Genomic DNA, 17,740 nt, shown 5'->3' on the forward strand with positions numbered 1-17,740 from the left:
TCACTTTAGACTGGGCCGATTTAGACTGGACTGCTTTAGACTGGGATGATTTAGACTGGACTGCTTTAGACTGGGATGATTTAGACCGGACTGCTTTAGACTGGGATGATTTAGACCGGGCTGTTTTAGACTGGGACAATTTAGACTGGACTGCTTTAGACTGGGATGACTTAGACTGGAACAATATAGACTGGGATGATTTAGACCGGGCTGTTTTAGACTGGGACGATTTAGACCGAACTGCTTTAGACTGGGACGATTTAGACTGGACTGCTTTAGACTGGGACGATTTAGACTGGACTGCTTTAGACTGGGATGATATAGACTGGGACAGTTTAGACCGGACTGTTTTAAACTGGGACGATTTAGACTGCTTTCTCTGAGAGACACAACAATTCAAAAGAATAAAATTGATAATCATTATAATACCAAGATTTACTGACAATTTAGTCCCTTGCTTGAAATCTCACTTGAAGACTCCTTGACTTTGGCAGGCTATTTGTTGCAGTTCCAAAACTACATTACAAAGATTTTAGCTACACTTAAGTCTTCCAGTAGCTCAGTATGTTGATCAAAAGTTATGTCGTGAATATGAATTGTTGAGTTTAATCAAAATTTTGCAGCAGCATTCAAAGACAACAGTTTGAATTTGCTACAGTAACTCAATTTTGCACATACAATCTGTTTGTCAGTTTATATTGAATATTATTCCTGTGGCCCTGTAAGAGGAATTTTATCTTATGACTATGTGCATTCCAAACACAATTGTACATCAATTTATTTAACTGAGAACCAAGGACAACATAAACAGAGTACAATATTATTTTGTCACGATTTATTTCATGAACAAACTGATTGGGGAGATTGGATTGAGTACCTAATTTGAATGGTAGAGTAGCGGTTAGTATAATATTACTACAATATCTGCAACCTAGGTTCAATTCGTCCTGTGTCTGAAAGGAGTCACAATCAGGTTTATTATAATTATCACTGACATATATTGTGAAATTGGTTGCTTTGCAGCAGCAGTACAATGCAATCCATAAATATGCTATAATTTATAATAAGAAATAAAATCACTGGCCATTTTATTAGGTACTGTACACCTGTACACTTGCTTGTTAATTAAATATCTAATCAGCCAATCGTGAGGCAGCATCTCAATGCATAAAAGCATGCAGACATGTTCAAGGGATTTGGTTGTTGTTCAGAAGAAATGTGATGTAAGTGACTTTGACTGTGGAACTTTTGTTGGTGCCAGATGGGGTGGTTTGAGTATCTCAGAAACTGCTGATCTCTTGGGATTTTCATGTACGTCACTCTCTAGAGTTTACAGAGGATGGAGCAAAAAAAACGAGTCATCTGCTGAGCTGCAGTGCTGCGGGCAAAAACGTCATGTTAATGAGGGAGGTCAGAGGAGAACGGCCAGGCTGGTTCAAGTTGACAGGAAGGTGATTGTAACTGAAATCATCACACAGTGGTGTGCCAAAGAGCAGCTCTGAATGCACACATCAAACCTTGAAATGAGTGGGCTACAGCAGCAAAAAACCACGCCAGGTTCCACTCCTGTACAAGTAAATTGGCCGATGAGTATAGACACAGTATTAAAGAAATTAAGTAGTGCACAGAGAGAGTAAAAATAGTGAGGTAGCTTTCATGGGTTCATTGTCCATTCAGATATCTGATGGCAGAGGGGAAGAAGATGTTCCTACAATGTGGAGTTTTTACCTTCACCCTGCAGTTACCTCAGGGTGCTCCGGTTTCCTCCCAAGTTCTAAAGATGTACGGGTTAGTAGGTTAATTGGTCACATGCGTGTAATCGGGCAGTGTGGGCTCATTGGACCGAACTGGCCTATTGCTGTGTTGTATCTCTAAACAAAATAAAAAAGAAGGTAGGCTACAACACACACAAAATGCTGGTAGAACACAGCAGGCTGGGCAGCATATATAGGGAGAAGCAATGTCGACGTTTCGGGCTGAGACCCTTCATCAGGACTAACCGAAAGGAAAGATAGTAAGAGATTTGAAAGTAGAGGGGGGAGGGGGAAATGCGAAATGATAGGAGTAGACCGGAGGGGGTGGGATGAAGCTAAGAGCTGGAAAGGTGATTGGCGAAAGTGATACAGAGCTGGAGAAGGGAAAGGATCATGGGACGGGAAGCCTCAGGAGAAAGAAAGGGGGGGGGGGGGGGAAGCACCAGAGGGAGATGGAGAACAGGCAAACAACTAAATATGTCAGGGATGGGGTAAGAAGGGGAGGAGGGGCATTAACGGAAGTTAGAGAAGTCAATGTTCATGCCATCAGGTTGGAGGCTACCCAGCCGGTATATAAGGTGTTGTTCCTCCAACCTGAGTTTGGATTCATTTTGACAATAGAGGAGGTCATGGATAGACATATCAGAATGGGACATAGCAGAAGGTAGGCTGCTGTGGTAATCTGATGCCATAGATGAATTTCCTTTAAGTTGGACTCTCATAATTGGTACAGGGGTTGATGTGGTCTAGAGTTCTCTGTTTATGTGCAATCAATTTTCCACATCCAAAGCTGCACCGACTTGGAAAGGCATTTCTCTTTACTTCAAGTTTCTGCTTCAAAATTTCAAAAGGTGCCACATAAAGTTTACTACACAGAATAACAGCTCATGGGATCAAGAATAATGTACTGCTGAAGACGGAGGATTGATTATCAACAAACAAAAGTTATGTAACTTGCTGAGTTTCTTGGGGGATGAATGCTAGAACTCAATTGCTTGAAGCTATTATGATTTAGATGGAGACTCTAAGTGTCATATATTCATATTTCCTGATATTATAATTATGGTGAATGGTAGGAGACTTGGGAATGTTTATAAACAGAGTGATCTATGCAAGACATCGTTCCCCGTAAGTGTCACTGGTCATTTGGCTAGTGGAGAAAGCATATGGTATTCCTTATTTCATAGGTCAGGGCATATGCAATGGGACATTATTTTACAACTTTACATACCCCTGGTTAGACTGTACTAGACTAATGTGTGCAGTTCTGGTTAGCACACTCTAGAAGGGGTGTGATTATGCTGGAGATCATGCAGGGAAGATTCACCAGTCGTTGCCTTGATTTAGGACTGTAGACTGGATAGGCTATAGTTCTGTTTTCTCTGGAGTGAAGGAGGTTGAGAGGTGACCTGATAGATATACTGTATATAAAATCATGAGAGGCACAGATGTGGTAAAGAATCCTAGTTTTGATGATGGGGGGGGGGGGGGAAGAAAAGGGCATAGATTTAAGGTGAAAGAAAAGTGAGCTGCTGTGTCCGTTTTTATAACCTGGTCGATACTTGGAACATGCTGTCAGAGGTATGGGGGATCAGATAAATGTTTAAAGGAGATTGGGAAGAAGTTTATTTTACACAAACTGCGGTAGGTGCTCCGAACATGATGTAGGGGAGGTGGTGGAGTAAGATACTTTAACAAAATTTAAGAGGCATTGAGAGAGGTAGGTGAACATACATGGGATGTAGGAATGTAGTCTGTGTGCAGGCAGGTTGCATTAGTTTAAATTGGCATCACAGATGGCACAGACACTGTGTGCCTAGGGGCCATTCTCGATGCTGTACTGTTCTATGCACTACATTTAAGAGACATGGATGGGCACAATATAGATAAGGCATAGTACCATGCTGTTCTAGTGTGGGCAAATGGTACGAGTATACAGTAGAAATGGGGTCCATATCCTTACATTGTCAAGGGGTGACTGAGTGATATCCATCAATGAAAATAGAGAGCAATGCTGGAGGGTGGAGTAGACAGCGAGGAAGACTATCATAGCTTGCAGCGGGTTCTGGACCAGTTGGAAAAATGTGCTGAAAGATGACAGATGAAATTTAATGCAGACAATTGTGAGGTTTTGCACTTTGGTAGGACCAAACAGAGTAGGTCTTACTCAGTGAATGGAAGGGCATTGAGGGGCATGGTAGAACAAAGGGATCTGGGAGCACACTTCCACAATTCGTTGAAAGTGGCGTCGCAGGTAGACAAAGTTGTAAAGAAAACTTTTGGCACTTTGGCCTTCAATAGTGAGGCCTAGCTTTGGGGCATTGTGTGTAGTTTTGGTCGCCTACCTACAGAATAGATGTAAATAAGGTTGAAAGAGGACAGAGAAAATTTGCAAGGATGTTGCTGGGTCTGGAGAACCTGAGTATATGGAGAGATTGAATCGGTTAGGACTTTATTTCTTGTAGATGATTGGGAGGAGACTTGATAGAGGTATACAAAATTATGAGGGGTATAGATAGGGTAAATGCAAGTACACTTTTTTCAAAGTTCTTAAGGTCAATGTTCAAAGATCACTGAGGTTGGTTGAGACTACAACTAGAGGTCATGGGTTAAGGGTGAAAGGTGAAATGTTTAAGGGGAACATGAAGGGAATCTTCTTCACTCAGTGGATCACGAGAGCGTAGAATGAGCTGCAAGTGCAGGTGGTGCATGCAAGCTCGATTTCAATGTTTAAATTTGGATAGGGACATGGATGGTAAGGGTATGGAGAGGTATGGTCCCAGTGCATTGATGGGAGTAGGCAGTTTAAATGGTTTGGCACGGACTAGATGGGTTGAAGGGCCTGTTCTATGACTGTAATTCTACCTAACATACCATCTCAACCAAGGAAATGGCTGCACTGGCCTTTCCAACAAATCCTTGATGAAATTTTTGCCACAAAGGGATCAAATATTTCCTGCTCTTCATCAACCCATACTCAAACTGGATTGAAGTCTGACACATCGGTCTTCGTAAGGTCAGTGGAAAGTACCATCAACGAGTTGAGGTGGATTTTTGCTGTCTGCTGCATGGGTCGAATTGCAATTGGACTAAGGATAACCTGACATATGACTGAACATAAGGAAAGATCTGTGCTTGTGTTAACAGAAGGCCATCAATGAGCCTCTTGTTTATGTACCACTTGGCTCCCTCCTCCACTGCTGGTCTCAGCCTAGAAGAGATGCTCACTCTTCAATATCTTTGCAGGCATTGAGCTGTGTGCAGCCTAACTTAGAGAGGAGAGCAAAGGGGCAGAAAAAAACATGTTCAGCTTGGTGCTGGCCATGAGGAGAAGTGAGACTCAGTAATTATGTGAAGTAGCGTCAAACAGAATTGAGTTTGAATGCAGAATTATGTCAGAAATGTCCATGTAGACCAAACAATTACAGTAAGAGTCACCCTTGCAGACGATGAGTTAAATGTATGATGTGGCATCTGCACAGAGTTAAGAATCAGTAAGCAGCAATGAGTCAAAAAGTGGTGACTTCCACAGTTCCGGCAAGGATACGTCAGAGGCAAGGACACAATTGAGATTAAAGTGGCAAAGGAACCCAGTTAATAGACTAAATCTGCAATGACTCAGTATAACTCCGAAAAGTGTTTATGCATCTTTTCCTCAGTGATGTATTTGTATTGTAATGTAAATAAAATGTGAGATTAGAAGACAGTGATGCCATCACTCTGTACATGGAAATGTACAGACCCTTCAGGCCTATTATAGCCATGCTAGCTGTGATGCCTATCTACAGTAATTCTACATTCAGTCGCCCCTTTATTACTTGCACCTGTACATCCACTCGTTAATGCAAATATCTAATCAGCCAATCATCTGGATGCAACTCAATGCATAAAAGTATCCAGACATGGTCAAGAGGTTCAGAGCAAACATCAGAATGGGGAAGAAATATGATTTAAGTGACATTGACCGTGGAATGACTGTTGGTGCCAGAAGGAATAGTTTGACTACCTCAGAAACTGCTGAGCTCCTGGGATTTTCACACACAGCAATCCCTAGTCTAGAGCTAACAGAGGATGGTCCGCAAAACAAAAATAAAAAATCCAGGGAGTGGTAGTTCTGTGGGAGAAAATGCCTTGTTAATGAGAGCGGTCAGAGGAGAATGGTCAGACTGGTTCAAGCTGACAATGACTCAGATAACCACAATGGTGTGCAGAAGAGCGTTGCTGAACGTACAATGCATCAAACCTTGTAGTGGGTGGACTACAGCAGCAGAAGACCACAAATATACACAAATATGCTCAGTGGCCTCTTTATTAGGTACCTTCTCATTCCAAAACTTTACTACCCTCCTTTAAATTTCTTCCCTCTTGCCTTAAAACCTGTGGCCTCTAGTTCTCCGCTCCATTGCCTTGGGATAAACACTTTGGCTTTCTATCCTTTATGTGCCCCTCATAATCTTATAAGCCTCTGTAAGATCTCTCAATCTGCTAAATCCCAGTGGGAGTAAGCACAGCCGATAACTCCAGCCGTCCATTCCAGGCAACATCTCAGTAAGTCATTCCTGAGACCTGAAGAGCGGTGACCAGAACTATGCACAATAATATTGTGTGGTCTAACTGATGTTCGGAGCAATGAGTAAGAATTTGCTGGAGGAACAATGAGTTGAGCAGCATCAGTGGGGAACTGTTGACAATCTGGGTTAAAATCCTTCAGTACTGTCCTGATGGAAAGTTTCAACCTGAAACATTGACAGTTCTATTCTGCTCACCAATTCTGCGCCACCCACTGAATCTCTTCAGTAAATAGTTAGTTGTGCCAGATTCCCGAATCTGCAGTCCCTCATATCTCTAGTTTGTTTATTTGTTTGTTGGCCTGTTTATTTATTTAGAGATACAGTGGTGTCACAGGCCATTTCAGCCCACGAGCCTGAGCTTCCAATTACACCCATGTGACCCATTAACCTATTAACCCGCACATCTTTGGAATGTGGGAGGAAATCGGAGCACCCGGAGGAAAACCCAGCCAGTAATGGGGAGAACGTACAAACTCCTTGAAACAGCAGTGGAAATTGAGCCCAGGTTGCTGGTGCTGTGAAATGTTAGGCTAACCGCTACGCGACCATGCCGCCCCAGTTGGCATGAACATTCTTGCTTGAAGGTGCTGCGTCTGTAATGGAAATAGTAAACAGAGTCAGCAAAACTCTAGTGGTGTCCAAGGGCTATCTTTGAATTCTTTAACTTTACCCCTGCAGGAAGACGCTCAGACATGCTGAAGCATCCACACCAGGTTCACCCTACTTCATTCCTAATCTGGGGTGCAGTGGGCACTGTTTCTGTTAGTCAGGGCAAGATCCTGCTCAAGTTTAGATATCGACAAGGGATTCATCCATTAAATTTTACTGGGATCACAATCTTCATCAGCAGACGGCAGATTGTAGAGAGGTAAAAAGAGAGTTGTAGTGACAAACACATATAAAAAGCTGAAGGAAGGGCCATGAAGGAAGGAAGGTCGGAGGAAGCTCGTGAAGGGTCTTGGCCTGAAATGTTGGTGGTTTATTCCTTTCCATAGGTGCTGCCTGGCCTGCTGAGCTCCTCTGGCGATCTGTGTGTGTTTCCCTGGATTTCCAGGATCTGCAGAATGGCTTGTGTGTACGGACTGTGGTGACTGTTGCCTTTCTGTCGTTACAGGAGTGGAACCGCCCTTGCCACAAGAGCGGCGAACACCCGTCACGCCATCCTCCTCCTCCAGGTACCACAGACGTCGGTCGTCAGGATCACGAGATGAACGGTACCGATCAGGTCAGCAAGGAGCCCAGCCGTTCCTCTTCCTACACTAGTGACCTGTTCTGTATTTCTGAACGAGTATTTCCTTTACAGCTGTGGAATCGACCCAATTTATCAGGGCTGTAATGATGTTATTAAACACTTAGAGGTAATCCTGTCATCCTCTTAAACCAGACTAAAAGTACCCACTTTGAAATACATATTTTTCATCCAGCACTTTTTTAATGATATTACAGCCATGCATCTCACTTAACTTTCTAAAATTAATTGATTGTTAAAACAAAAGGCCCAATTGAAGCTTCAGAACAAATGATAGCTTAGGAACTCAAGCAAAAATGAAGACATTGCAGCAGAATCATCTGTGTACAGATTATTATACCGTAGTTGCCTTTTATGGTAGGGTTCATCGACGTTTCCTTACGTTTGCACTGAAGTTCCTCAAGTCTCCCTTTGCTACATCACCACATCAGTGATCTCCCAGTCAGCACTCGTTCCACACCAGAACTGAAACATTAAAGCCCTTTCAATATTTTCCTTATGATTATTAGTCCAGGTCTCATCCCTGTGCTATTCTGCCCCGGGTGACGTCATCCATTAGATTTTCCTTCTTCCTGTAAGTTGGACTACTTCCACAGTTTACTATTTCATAATTTAATATATCACTAATGTTGTAATTAACCCCAGCTAAACATGGTTGATAATGAATGATGGCTTCCCAGAAACATTGAAACAAAAGATACCTTATGCAGGCTTCATAATTGCGATTTAGAAACAATTTTATGATGATTGCACACTTGTAATAATTAGTGCTCCACACAAACTGTAGAGCACTTGACGAAATTATGTTTTCCATTTGGCAGTCCCATGAGAAAGGAAAACATTCTAATGTATAATTCATTTTAAAATGTTATTGAAAATCAAGGAAAGCTGAGACCATATCCAGAGTTGAGATCTGAGCTTGACGATTCTGACCATCATGATTTCTTTTTAATTAGCACATTAAATCTTATTTAAATTGTGTTATATTTTCTGCTACCTGGGTGTTTTATTTATTTATTGAGATACAGCACAGAACAGGCCTTTCTGGCCCGTCGAGTCGCACCGCCCGCCTATCCGCTGATTTAATCCTGGCCTAATCATTGGAACAATTTACAGTGACCAATTAACCTATGTCTTTTAACTGTGGGAGGAAACCGGAGCACCTGGAGGAAACCCATGTGGTCACGGGGAAATCGTACAAACTCATTATAGGCAGCAGCGGGAATTGAACCTGTGTTGCCTGTATTTATAATAGTAATTTTTTTTCCCGCTTCACGCTTTGGGGTATGTAATTAATCAAATAATCAAACTTAATTCCTGACATAATAGCCAAACTTGCATCATGGGACAAATAACCAAGAAAAGGACAGCAGGAAATAAAAGAAAGAGTGGGCCATTTGAATGCAGCGAACTGAATCTCCTCAGCCTACCAGTTCCAAAGATACCAAAGAGTGAATAAGTTTTCCTCATCCCAGTCCAAAGTGAGCCGACTCCTTTTTCTGATTCAGTGTCCCCAACTCTTGACTCCTCAGCATCCAAAACATTCACCCATGTCCACTCCAAAGTTCCCTCAATTTCTTTACAGTTGTGCACACCAATCATTGCTCTGAGCAGAAAATGTTTAAATGATCTGAAAACTGCACAGCACTTTAAATGTTTTTTTTGTAATATGTGTACTAGGAGTATTTAGAATGAAAAAATGGCATACTTTTGATTTTATTTATTTTTGGAAGGGTACAATGCAATACAGTACAACAAAGAAAATCTTTCATGTTTCATAACTATTTCTTGTCTGTCTTTGTTACAAATCCATTATCTATAAACACTCTCCTGATTAACTTTGCACCCTGATGAAAGATACATCTTAATCCTCATCAAATGTCCAAATATTCCACTTCAAGTCTGTTTCTGGATTTATATTTGATTGAATTCCTAAGACTGAATCCACGTTCGCAGTCAGCACTAGAAGCTTGAAATGTTCCAAAGATTGCAGTTCTTCAAATTTCTTCATTTCTAAGCATGTAGTTCAACATTTTAGTGAACGCCTTAAGTAAACCAGTCTTAACTTCCTTAGAAGCTACAAATTTGAAATCACAGTATTGCTGCAAAATTTTTGAGGCACTGCTTTCATCATAGTTTGTAATAGCAGCTGAGTATATTTTTTCTCAGTCGTAGTATATTCTCTTTTCCAAATTCAAAATTGATTGCATTGCAGTAGCAACAGGGTCAAAAGCTTATTATTCTCTTAACTCATTGTCAGGAAATCTATTATCCAAGTTGAATGAATTGAATAATAAATGGTATCGCCAAGATACTGTGACCATAATTTGTTAATTTTTGCTTTTGCATACAGCATTGCTGCAATTGTATTCAAACAGCTTTTCTGAAGGAATTTACAAGGTCGTAGCTCATTAATTATATCATTGTATCAAAGAAAATTCTAGCTACATAGCAATGAAGGCTATGTGTGGGGAAGCATTTCAGCTATTGCGCGGCCGTGCACCTGCACAGCTTAGTGGGAACAGTGGTCCTCCTGTCGAGTCCAGTAAAAACTTTGTAAGTTTCAGTGAGATCACTTGTTATTCCTCTAAGCTAAGCTCAAAGAATCCAGACCCAGACCTATTGAATCTGTGCTCATGATCCAATCTTCATTGAACTCCCTCAATGGCAAGTAAATAGTTTAGATAAGGAGATTAAAATTATACACAGTAATTGTGCACAATGCTCCATGTGTAGACTCTGTGAGGTCCTGTATAATTACGGTATCCATATGCTTGTACTGAAATTTTCTTGCAGGAAGGACCAATATACCACTTGCTTCCCACATGTCTGTTACACTTGCATATTAGTTTCTTGTGATTTGTGTACAAGGTCAGCCAGGCTCATTCAAACAGCCCACATATCTTCAAGCTTTCAGCGTTTAAATAAGTAAATATATTTCTGCTTTCACTCTATTGAATCATTAGGGAATTAAAAACCTTTGGGAAAACTCACGGTTACTGGGATCAACACATTTTTTTTTGTTTACTTGAATAGTACAGTAGTAATCTGAAGCAACACTAATCAACTGGGATTTATAACTATGACATGGTCATCTGAGAAACAAAGATTAAGATTCAAAGACTCAAAGTATATTTATTATCAAAGTATGTATACTGAACGCAACTCTGAGATCCGCCCTCTCACAGATAGCCACAAAACAAAGAAACACTGTGGAATCTGTTCAAGGAAACATCCAATGCCCAATGCACAAAAAAAGAACAAATTGCACCAGCAGCAAAAAGTGAGCGAACAACACACAGAATATCGAACATCACACCGGGATCCAGGAGTATTCAGTTTAGTTCAGTTCAGCGCTGCACGGGTAGTACACTGCTGGCCGCTGGGCCATTCTTCACCAAAGCACCCCAGTCCACATTGTTCAATCCGCCCAAAAATAGCAACAAAAAAAAGAGTAACCAGAATCCAGGAACACGTGCACCATAAACCTCAAAGTCCACCGAACCAAGAGGCAACATGGATCCCAAGACTCCTGCACCTTCACCTGACAGCAGCTAGTGAGAGGGAGAGGAAGATCAGTCAAACACAGGCAGTTGGTTTTGAACACCCGCCCATCCTCCTCTCTCACCCTTGTCGACTTCAACCTTGCTCTGCGCCTTAATCAGAGAGAAGCAATGGACTCGATTGTGGGCTTGCACCCTCGGCGCCTCATTTGGAGAAAAGCAGTGGGTTTGTACCCTGTCTCCAGGCTTCCTGGCCTCCAGGCCGCACATTCTGCTCCAAACCTGCTCCCTCGGAGACAGCAAAGCACCAGCTCGCTCCATTGGCCCAAAAGCACACCATCAAAATGTAAATCACAGGTTCCAATCGCACGTAGCTTAGTGGTAGAATCATATTTGAAAGAAGAAGTAGTAAAGTAGCTTTGTGAACTGTCTACTGGACGTCGCCATTTGGTCGCGTTGTTCGCTGGTGCCATCTTGAAGAAGCAATGGAGAAATATGTCAGCAAACCTCAGGATGGCATACCATTGTCAAATTAGCTTCAGGCTAGAGAAATTAGGGTGTAGCTTTTGGCAGGGGCAAGAGGATGCATAATCTTTTGAAAATGAGAGAGCACACAACCATAAATCAATAAAGTTATCCAGACCATGGAAAAAGTGAACACATTTCAGCGATGTGGCAGTGGGGCTGTGGAATTTACTGCCCCAGAGAGCTGTGGAAGCTACTACACTCAATAAATTCAAAACGGAGATAGACATTTTCCTGGATAAAAATGGCATTAGGGGATACGGTGAGCGAGCAGGTAAGTGGACATGAGGCTAGGTTTAGATCAGCCATGTGATCTCCTGGACCAGTTTTCGATAGCCTGGATGGGTCGGAGGGGAATTTTCCAGATTTTTTCTCCTCAATTGGCAACTCAGTTTTTTTTCCCCGGGTGATCACATGGGTTTGGGCGGGATGAATAATAAAATAAAATGGGCGGCATGGTGCCCCTGTTGGTTGGCACTGTTGCCTTGTGGGATTCGTTGAAAACTAGAGTTAAGATTGGATCAGCCATGATCTTGTTGAATGGCGGAGCAGGCTTGAGGGGCCGATTGGCCTACTCCTGCTCCTATCTCTTATGTTCTTATGTGTTCCTGAAAGAATAGAATTATAATGCTGGAATGAAAGATTTGTTCAACTGTGCATGGGATGTTATGAAAAATGTTGACATTATGGAATACAATAAGATATAACAGCATCCAAGAGTTCTGAAACCGTCCATTCAAATTGTGTACTCCACATGCAGGAAAGACTGAACCACAGGAGCTCTTTTCCTCTAGAAGTCGATGTTTACAAAAAGGGCTTTGGAATTGAGGTACAAAAATAACTACAGAAATTAGAACGTTTTGGAGAATTGTAAATGGGAGATAGTTGCAGCAAAGTTTAGAAGCTATTTAATCTGTTGGAATATAGAGGTGCATAAGATGATTAGAGGCATTGATCATGTGGATAGTCAGAGGCTTTTTCCCAGGGCTGAAATGGCTAACACGAGAGGGCACAGTTTTAAGGTGCTTGGGAGTAGGTACAGAAGAGATGTCAGGGGTAATTTTTTTATGCAGAGAGTGGTGAGTGTATGGAATGGGCTGGCGGCAATGATAGGGTCTTTTAAGAGTCTCCTGGACAGGTACATGGAGCTCAGAAAAATAGAGGGCTATAGGTAACCCTAGGTAATTTCTCAGGTAAGGACATGTTCAGCACAGCTTTGTGGGCCGAAGGGCCTGTATTATGCTGTGTAAGTTTTCTATGTTTCTATATTTCTCTATATCTGAGAGGTCTGGTTTGCAGTTCACAGGACCAACTGCAACAGTGAAAGACTTTTTAAATAAAAGTAAATCAGAGTCTGTAAAATAAAAACAAAAATGCTGGAAACACTCTGATGAGGGACTTTGACCTGAAACGTTAGTTCTGATTGTCTTTCCACTGTAATGGCCTGAACTCCCTGACACCACCCAGGTCTCATCATCTATGAAGCACCAATAGCATTATACTGTTAACTTTTCAACTCACATGGTACTTTGTTATTTGTTAATTTATTTGTGGTAATATTACTTTATGTGTTATGTGTGTGAGTTATGACATATATGTACTGCGATGTGTACCTTGGTCCACAGGAATGTTGTCTCATTTGACAGTTTTCATGTCTACTGTTGTATGACAAAATACTTGAAATTATTTCAGGTTTTCAGCGTCTGCAGTTGTTTGATTTTCAAACTCAGTAAAAGCATTCCAAAGAAGATGCATTTTAGACCATAACATGTAGGAGCTGAATTAGGCCATTTGACTCATTGAATCTTCTCCACCATTTCATCATGGCTGATCCATTTTCCTCTCAGCCCCAATCTCCTGCCTGCTCCCCGTATCCCTTCATGCCCTGACTAATCAAGAATCTACAACTTCTGCCTTAAATATACCCAATGATTTGGCCTCCACAGCTGCTGAGGCACTGAATTTCACATATTCACTATTCAAAGGTTCGAAGATTCATTTCATTGTTAAAGAATGCATGTACAATACAACTCTGATATTTGTCTTCTCCAGATAGCCGTAAAATACTTAGAAAGAAAAGACAACTCCCCCCCTCCCCCAGGGAAAAGGAACAAAGCTTGCAAACCCCAAAATAACCCGCACCCTCCCTGCAGAAAAGAAACGACAATAGCAGAAAATCCCCCAACTCTCCCCTGCAGTAAAAAATAGCGATAATAATAATCACTGACTCTCTCATTCAGAGAAAAAACAACGACAGTAGCATCAAAACCCCAAATCCCTCCCTCCGCACCTGCCAGTCAGCCACAAGAGAGACAACACCGAAGAACTGAAGGAGACCAATAGAAAGTACATCCGATAATCATATAAATCTCAGCATGTCGAAAACATCTTTTCATCAGCGTACGAGGAGAGCGGCCACCCGAACTCAGTCCTTCCGTGAAGAGTGACTGCCAACCCTGTCCGAACGTCACCGATCCAGCTGCTGACAGTCACTGCCCCAGTGGTCTCCGTAAACAGTGATTACTGACCATCCTCCCCCCCCCCCCCCCCCCCATATTTATCTCGATGTTTCATTCTCCCTCACCGCTTTGAGATGGAGCCATCTCCGTCCGGTCTTTTCCATGAGTCAGATTGTGTTCTCGGACCTTCTCGGGTAACCGTCTCCGATCTCCTCGAGGCAGCTCACTGGACACAGCAGGGCGCTAGGTCATTCGATCGGGTTCCAAACTGCAGGTTACAGACTCCAGCAGTTTCCGTAGCACTAACAGGATGAAAAGAACATGCAGAAGGTGTAGAGAAAGTGAACTGATTGAAGAGATTTGCTATCCGGAAGACGTTGCCCGAGGAATCATTGTTTGCTGGCGCCATCTTGACCAGAACTCGAGCTAAAGAGAGTGTGTGGGATGTTCATGATGTGAAGCATTCCAACCATCTTGACGTCTGTATGCATATTTTGGTCGAAGTCCACATATAGAGATGCATCAGTGGGGATACACACTGAATGAGGTTGGAAACTACACTGCTTCTGAGGACTAACTGACTTAAATGTACTAGCAAATAATGGCCCGAAACTTGCTGCAAAAGCAATAATATTAGTACTCATATTTTTGGTAGGTCAAATATGATGGCAAAATATGGCTTTAATAGTAAGACTCTTGGCAGTGTGGAGGATCAGAGGGAGCTTGGGGTCCGAGTCCATAGGACACTCAAAGCTAGTACGCAGGATGACTCTGTGGTTAAGAAGGCATACGGTGCATTGGCCTTCATCAACCGTGGGATTGAGTTTAAGAGCCGAGAGGTAATGTTGCAGCTACAGTATATAGGACCCTGGTCAGACCCCACTTGGAGTACTGTGCTCAGTTCTGGTCGCCTCACTACAGGAAGGATGTGGAAGCCATAGAAAGGGTGCAGAGGAGATTTACAAGGATGTTGTCTGGATTGGCGAGCATGCCTTATGACAATAGGTTGAGTGAACTTGGCCTTTTCGCCTTGGAGCGACGGAGGATGAGAGATGACCTGATAGAGGTGTACTGTAGAAGATAATGAGAGGCATTGATCGTGTGGATAGTCAGAGGCTTTTCCCCAGGGCTGAAATGGCTAGCACGAGAGGCCATGGTTTTAAGGTGCTAAGAAGTAGGTACAGAGGAGATATCAGGGTTAAGTTTTATACACAGAAAGTGGTGAGTGAGTGGAATGGGCTGCCAGCAGTGGTGGTGGAGGTGGAAACGATAGGGTCTTTTAAAAGACTCCTGGATGGCTACATAGAGCTTAGAAAAATAGAGGGCTATGGGTAAAGCCTAGGTAGTTCTAAGGTAGGGACATGTTTGGCAAAGCTTTGTGGGCCGAAGAGCCTGTATTGTGCTGTAGGTTTTCTACGTTTCTATATCATTATTTCTGTGTGCAATAAAGAGAGATAATGTGAGTTATGAATCAATCCAAATTGCTGGGTTATTTACAAGGAGACAGTATTGGAAATATTCATTGATTCAAGCAGTGTCTGTGGTGACGGAAAATTCGATTATATCTCAAGCTCATGAGACAGGAAAAGTCAAATTTGTTTTAAGATTATGGAGTGGAGGCAGGGATGAAAATATTCTTTCCTTTTCAAAATATGAATCGAATAAGTTAATTTTGATGCTCACCATAGTTAACATCAGGGACACAAGTTGCATTACTAAGCTTTAACGGGATCAGAGCTGAAATTCTGAGCATCTTTACATGAATTAGCCTTTTTTGCATGCATTTGAATTGAACAGTTTTCTAGATCATTTTTGACCTTTCATGAGAGACAACCACAATGCTGTTAATGGAGGGGGGCACTACCTTACTTTCCCTTTTCTATTTTCTAATTATGATTTATAATTTAAATCTTTATTATATTTACTTCGATTTGTACTCCAGGGAGCGCGAAGCGCAGAATCAAATATCACTGTGATAATTGTACGCTCTAGTATCAATTGTTTGGTGACAATAAAGTAAAGTAACATATAGGGCAGTGCAGGTAAGAATGGTAGTTTGCTGTTTCTATGTTACGTGAAGGAACCAGGGAAGCTACAACCACAATCTGATCCCAGCTCAGCTTTGTAACTTGAATCCAATTTAACTTCTCCAAATGCCTTGGTGGGATTTGAATTGTATCTTCAATTAATAGGTCAGATCTTTGAATGACCTGTCCAGCACTGGGAGGCCACCATATCCCAACTTTGTCCAGGAAGATAGCATTGGAAAAGTGACATTAAAGAAAATAATGTTGGTATTACTCAGCAGGAATCAGTGTTTTAGATCAAAGACTTTTATTTGAAGCAGGAAACGTTAGAGAGCAATGATTTAAGTTGCAGAGAAGGGAGAGTGCAGAGAACGAAAAAAAAAATCACTGATAGAATAAGAGATCAAAAGGGATTGAATGACACGATGTTGGTGGTGGTTAACAACGACTCGTCTGTCTGGAGAAAGATGCGAGTGGAAAGGGATGAATGGGAACAGAGGAAAGAAGGGGCAGTGAGGGGATCTGTTGCAATTGCAAGATATACAACACAACTGCTTGGAATCTGAAACAAAAGAGATTCTGGGTCAAACAGGTTCTCAAAGAATATAGATTGTGAAAGGAAAAGCAAAATAAATAGTATAAAGTCTGGAAATATTTGAGTGGAGGGAAAGAATGTGGATTTCTATGGAGAATTTCCTTCCCTTAGGTCAGTAGAGATGGTGAATTAGTGTTCAAATGTTGTCATTGTTTGAATTGCTAATCCTAACCATATTCTCCTCTGGCAAACCTGCCCTATGGGACCACTCATATCCAGCCGAACATCACTGTCAGATCTCAAGTACAGTACTGGGGATTGTACTCACAGCTTTGATTTGAGAATCTTTCCTCTGCTCTAAGCTGAGAAAGCAAAATCCTCTTGGAAGCAATGGGGATGAAAACAATTTGCCATAATTGAAAAATGTAGTGCACTGTGTTAGATTAATATCCTTGAGTTGTTCCAAAGATGGTTTTGTAAATCAGGCCAAAATGTCAGAATTACTACACTTGAGAGCTTCCCTTATTTTGTTTGATTCCTTTGGTAATTATAAGCCAGTGTTGGTTCATTAGCTGGCTCTGGGTTGATGGGTCTTTGATTAATGAATGCACGTTGTCGTTCAGCCCCCGTTTTGCTTTAGATTGTCGGAAGAGGAGGGGTTAACTTGCTAATGACATTGAGTGCTAAATTACATTTCACCATTTGGAGCTGAAGATCATAACCAAGGCATCATATCAGTTCTACAGTAACACTCCATCGGTCCATTCTGCTGTTGTCGTTATTGTGCCACTTTCCAGTATGATTGGTTACAGAGCTGTGTAGCATGGGAAAAGGCCTTTCAGCCAAACTCTTCCAGGACGACCAAGTTGCCTAACTGAGCAAATCCCATTTGCCTGATTTTGGTCCATATCCATCAAAATAATTCCCATTGATGTACCTGTACAAATGTCTTTAAAATGGCTCATTTGTACTCACCTCTATTATTTCCATATATCTACCACCTTCTGCTTGAAAATGTTGCCATTTGGGTCCCTTTTAAATCTTTTTCTTCTCACCCCTATGGCCTCTGGTCTTAGACTTCCCCACCCATGGTAAGGGACTGTGGCTATTCGCTTTA

General features: G+C 41.8%; 1 protein-coding gene across 4 annotated transcripts in view; it reads left to right on the top strand.

Annotated features, from left to right (window-relative positions):
- The window catches only part of LOC140732346 (disco-interacting protein 2 homolog C), a 605,485-nt gene that overhangs the window by 361,014 nt on the left and 226,731 nt on the right, over positions 1 to 17,740 (top strand). For all 4 annotated transcript variants that reach the window (XM_073054850.1, XM_073054852.1, XM_073054853.1 and 1 more), the window contains one exon: positions 7,440 to 7,550. In XM_073054850.1, the coding sequence (XP_072910951.1) occupies positions 7,440 to 7,550 (111 nt within the window). The remainder of the gene's footprint in view (positions 1 to 7,439; positions 7,551 to 17,740) is intronic.

This window comes from Hemitrygon akajei, chromosome 8 (assembly GCF_048418815.1).
Source record: "Hemitrygon akajei chromosome 8, sHemAka1.3, whole genome shotgun sequence".
In the NCBI taxonomy this organism is placed as follows: Eukaryota; Metazoa; Chordata; class Chondrichthyes; order Myliobatiformes; family Dasyatidae; genus Hemitrygon; species Hemitrygon akajei.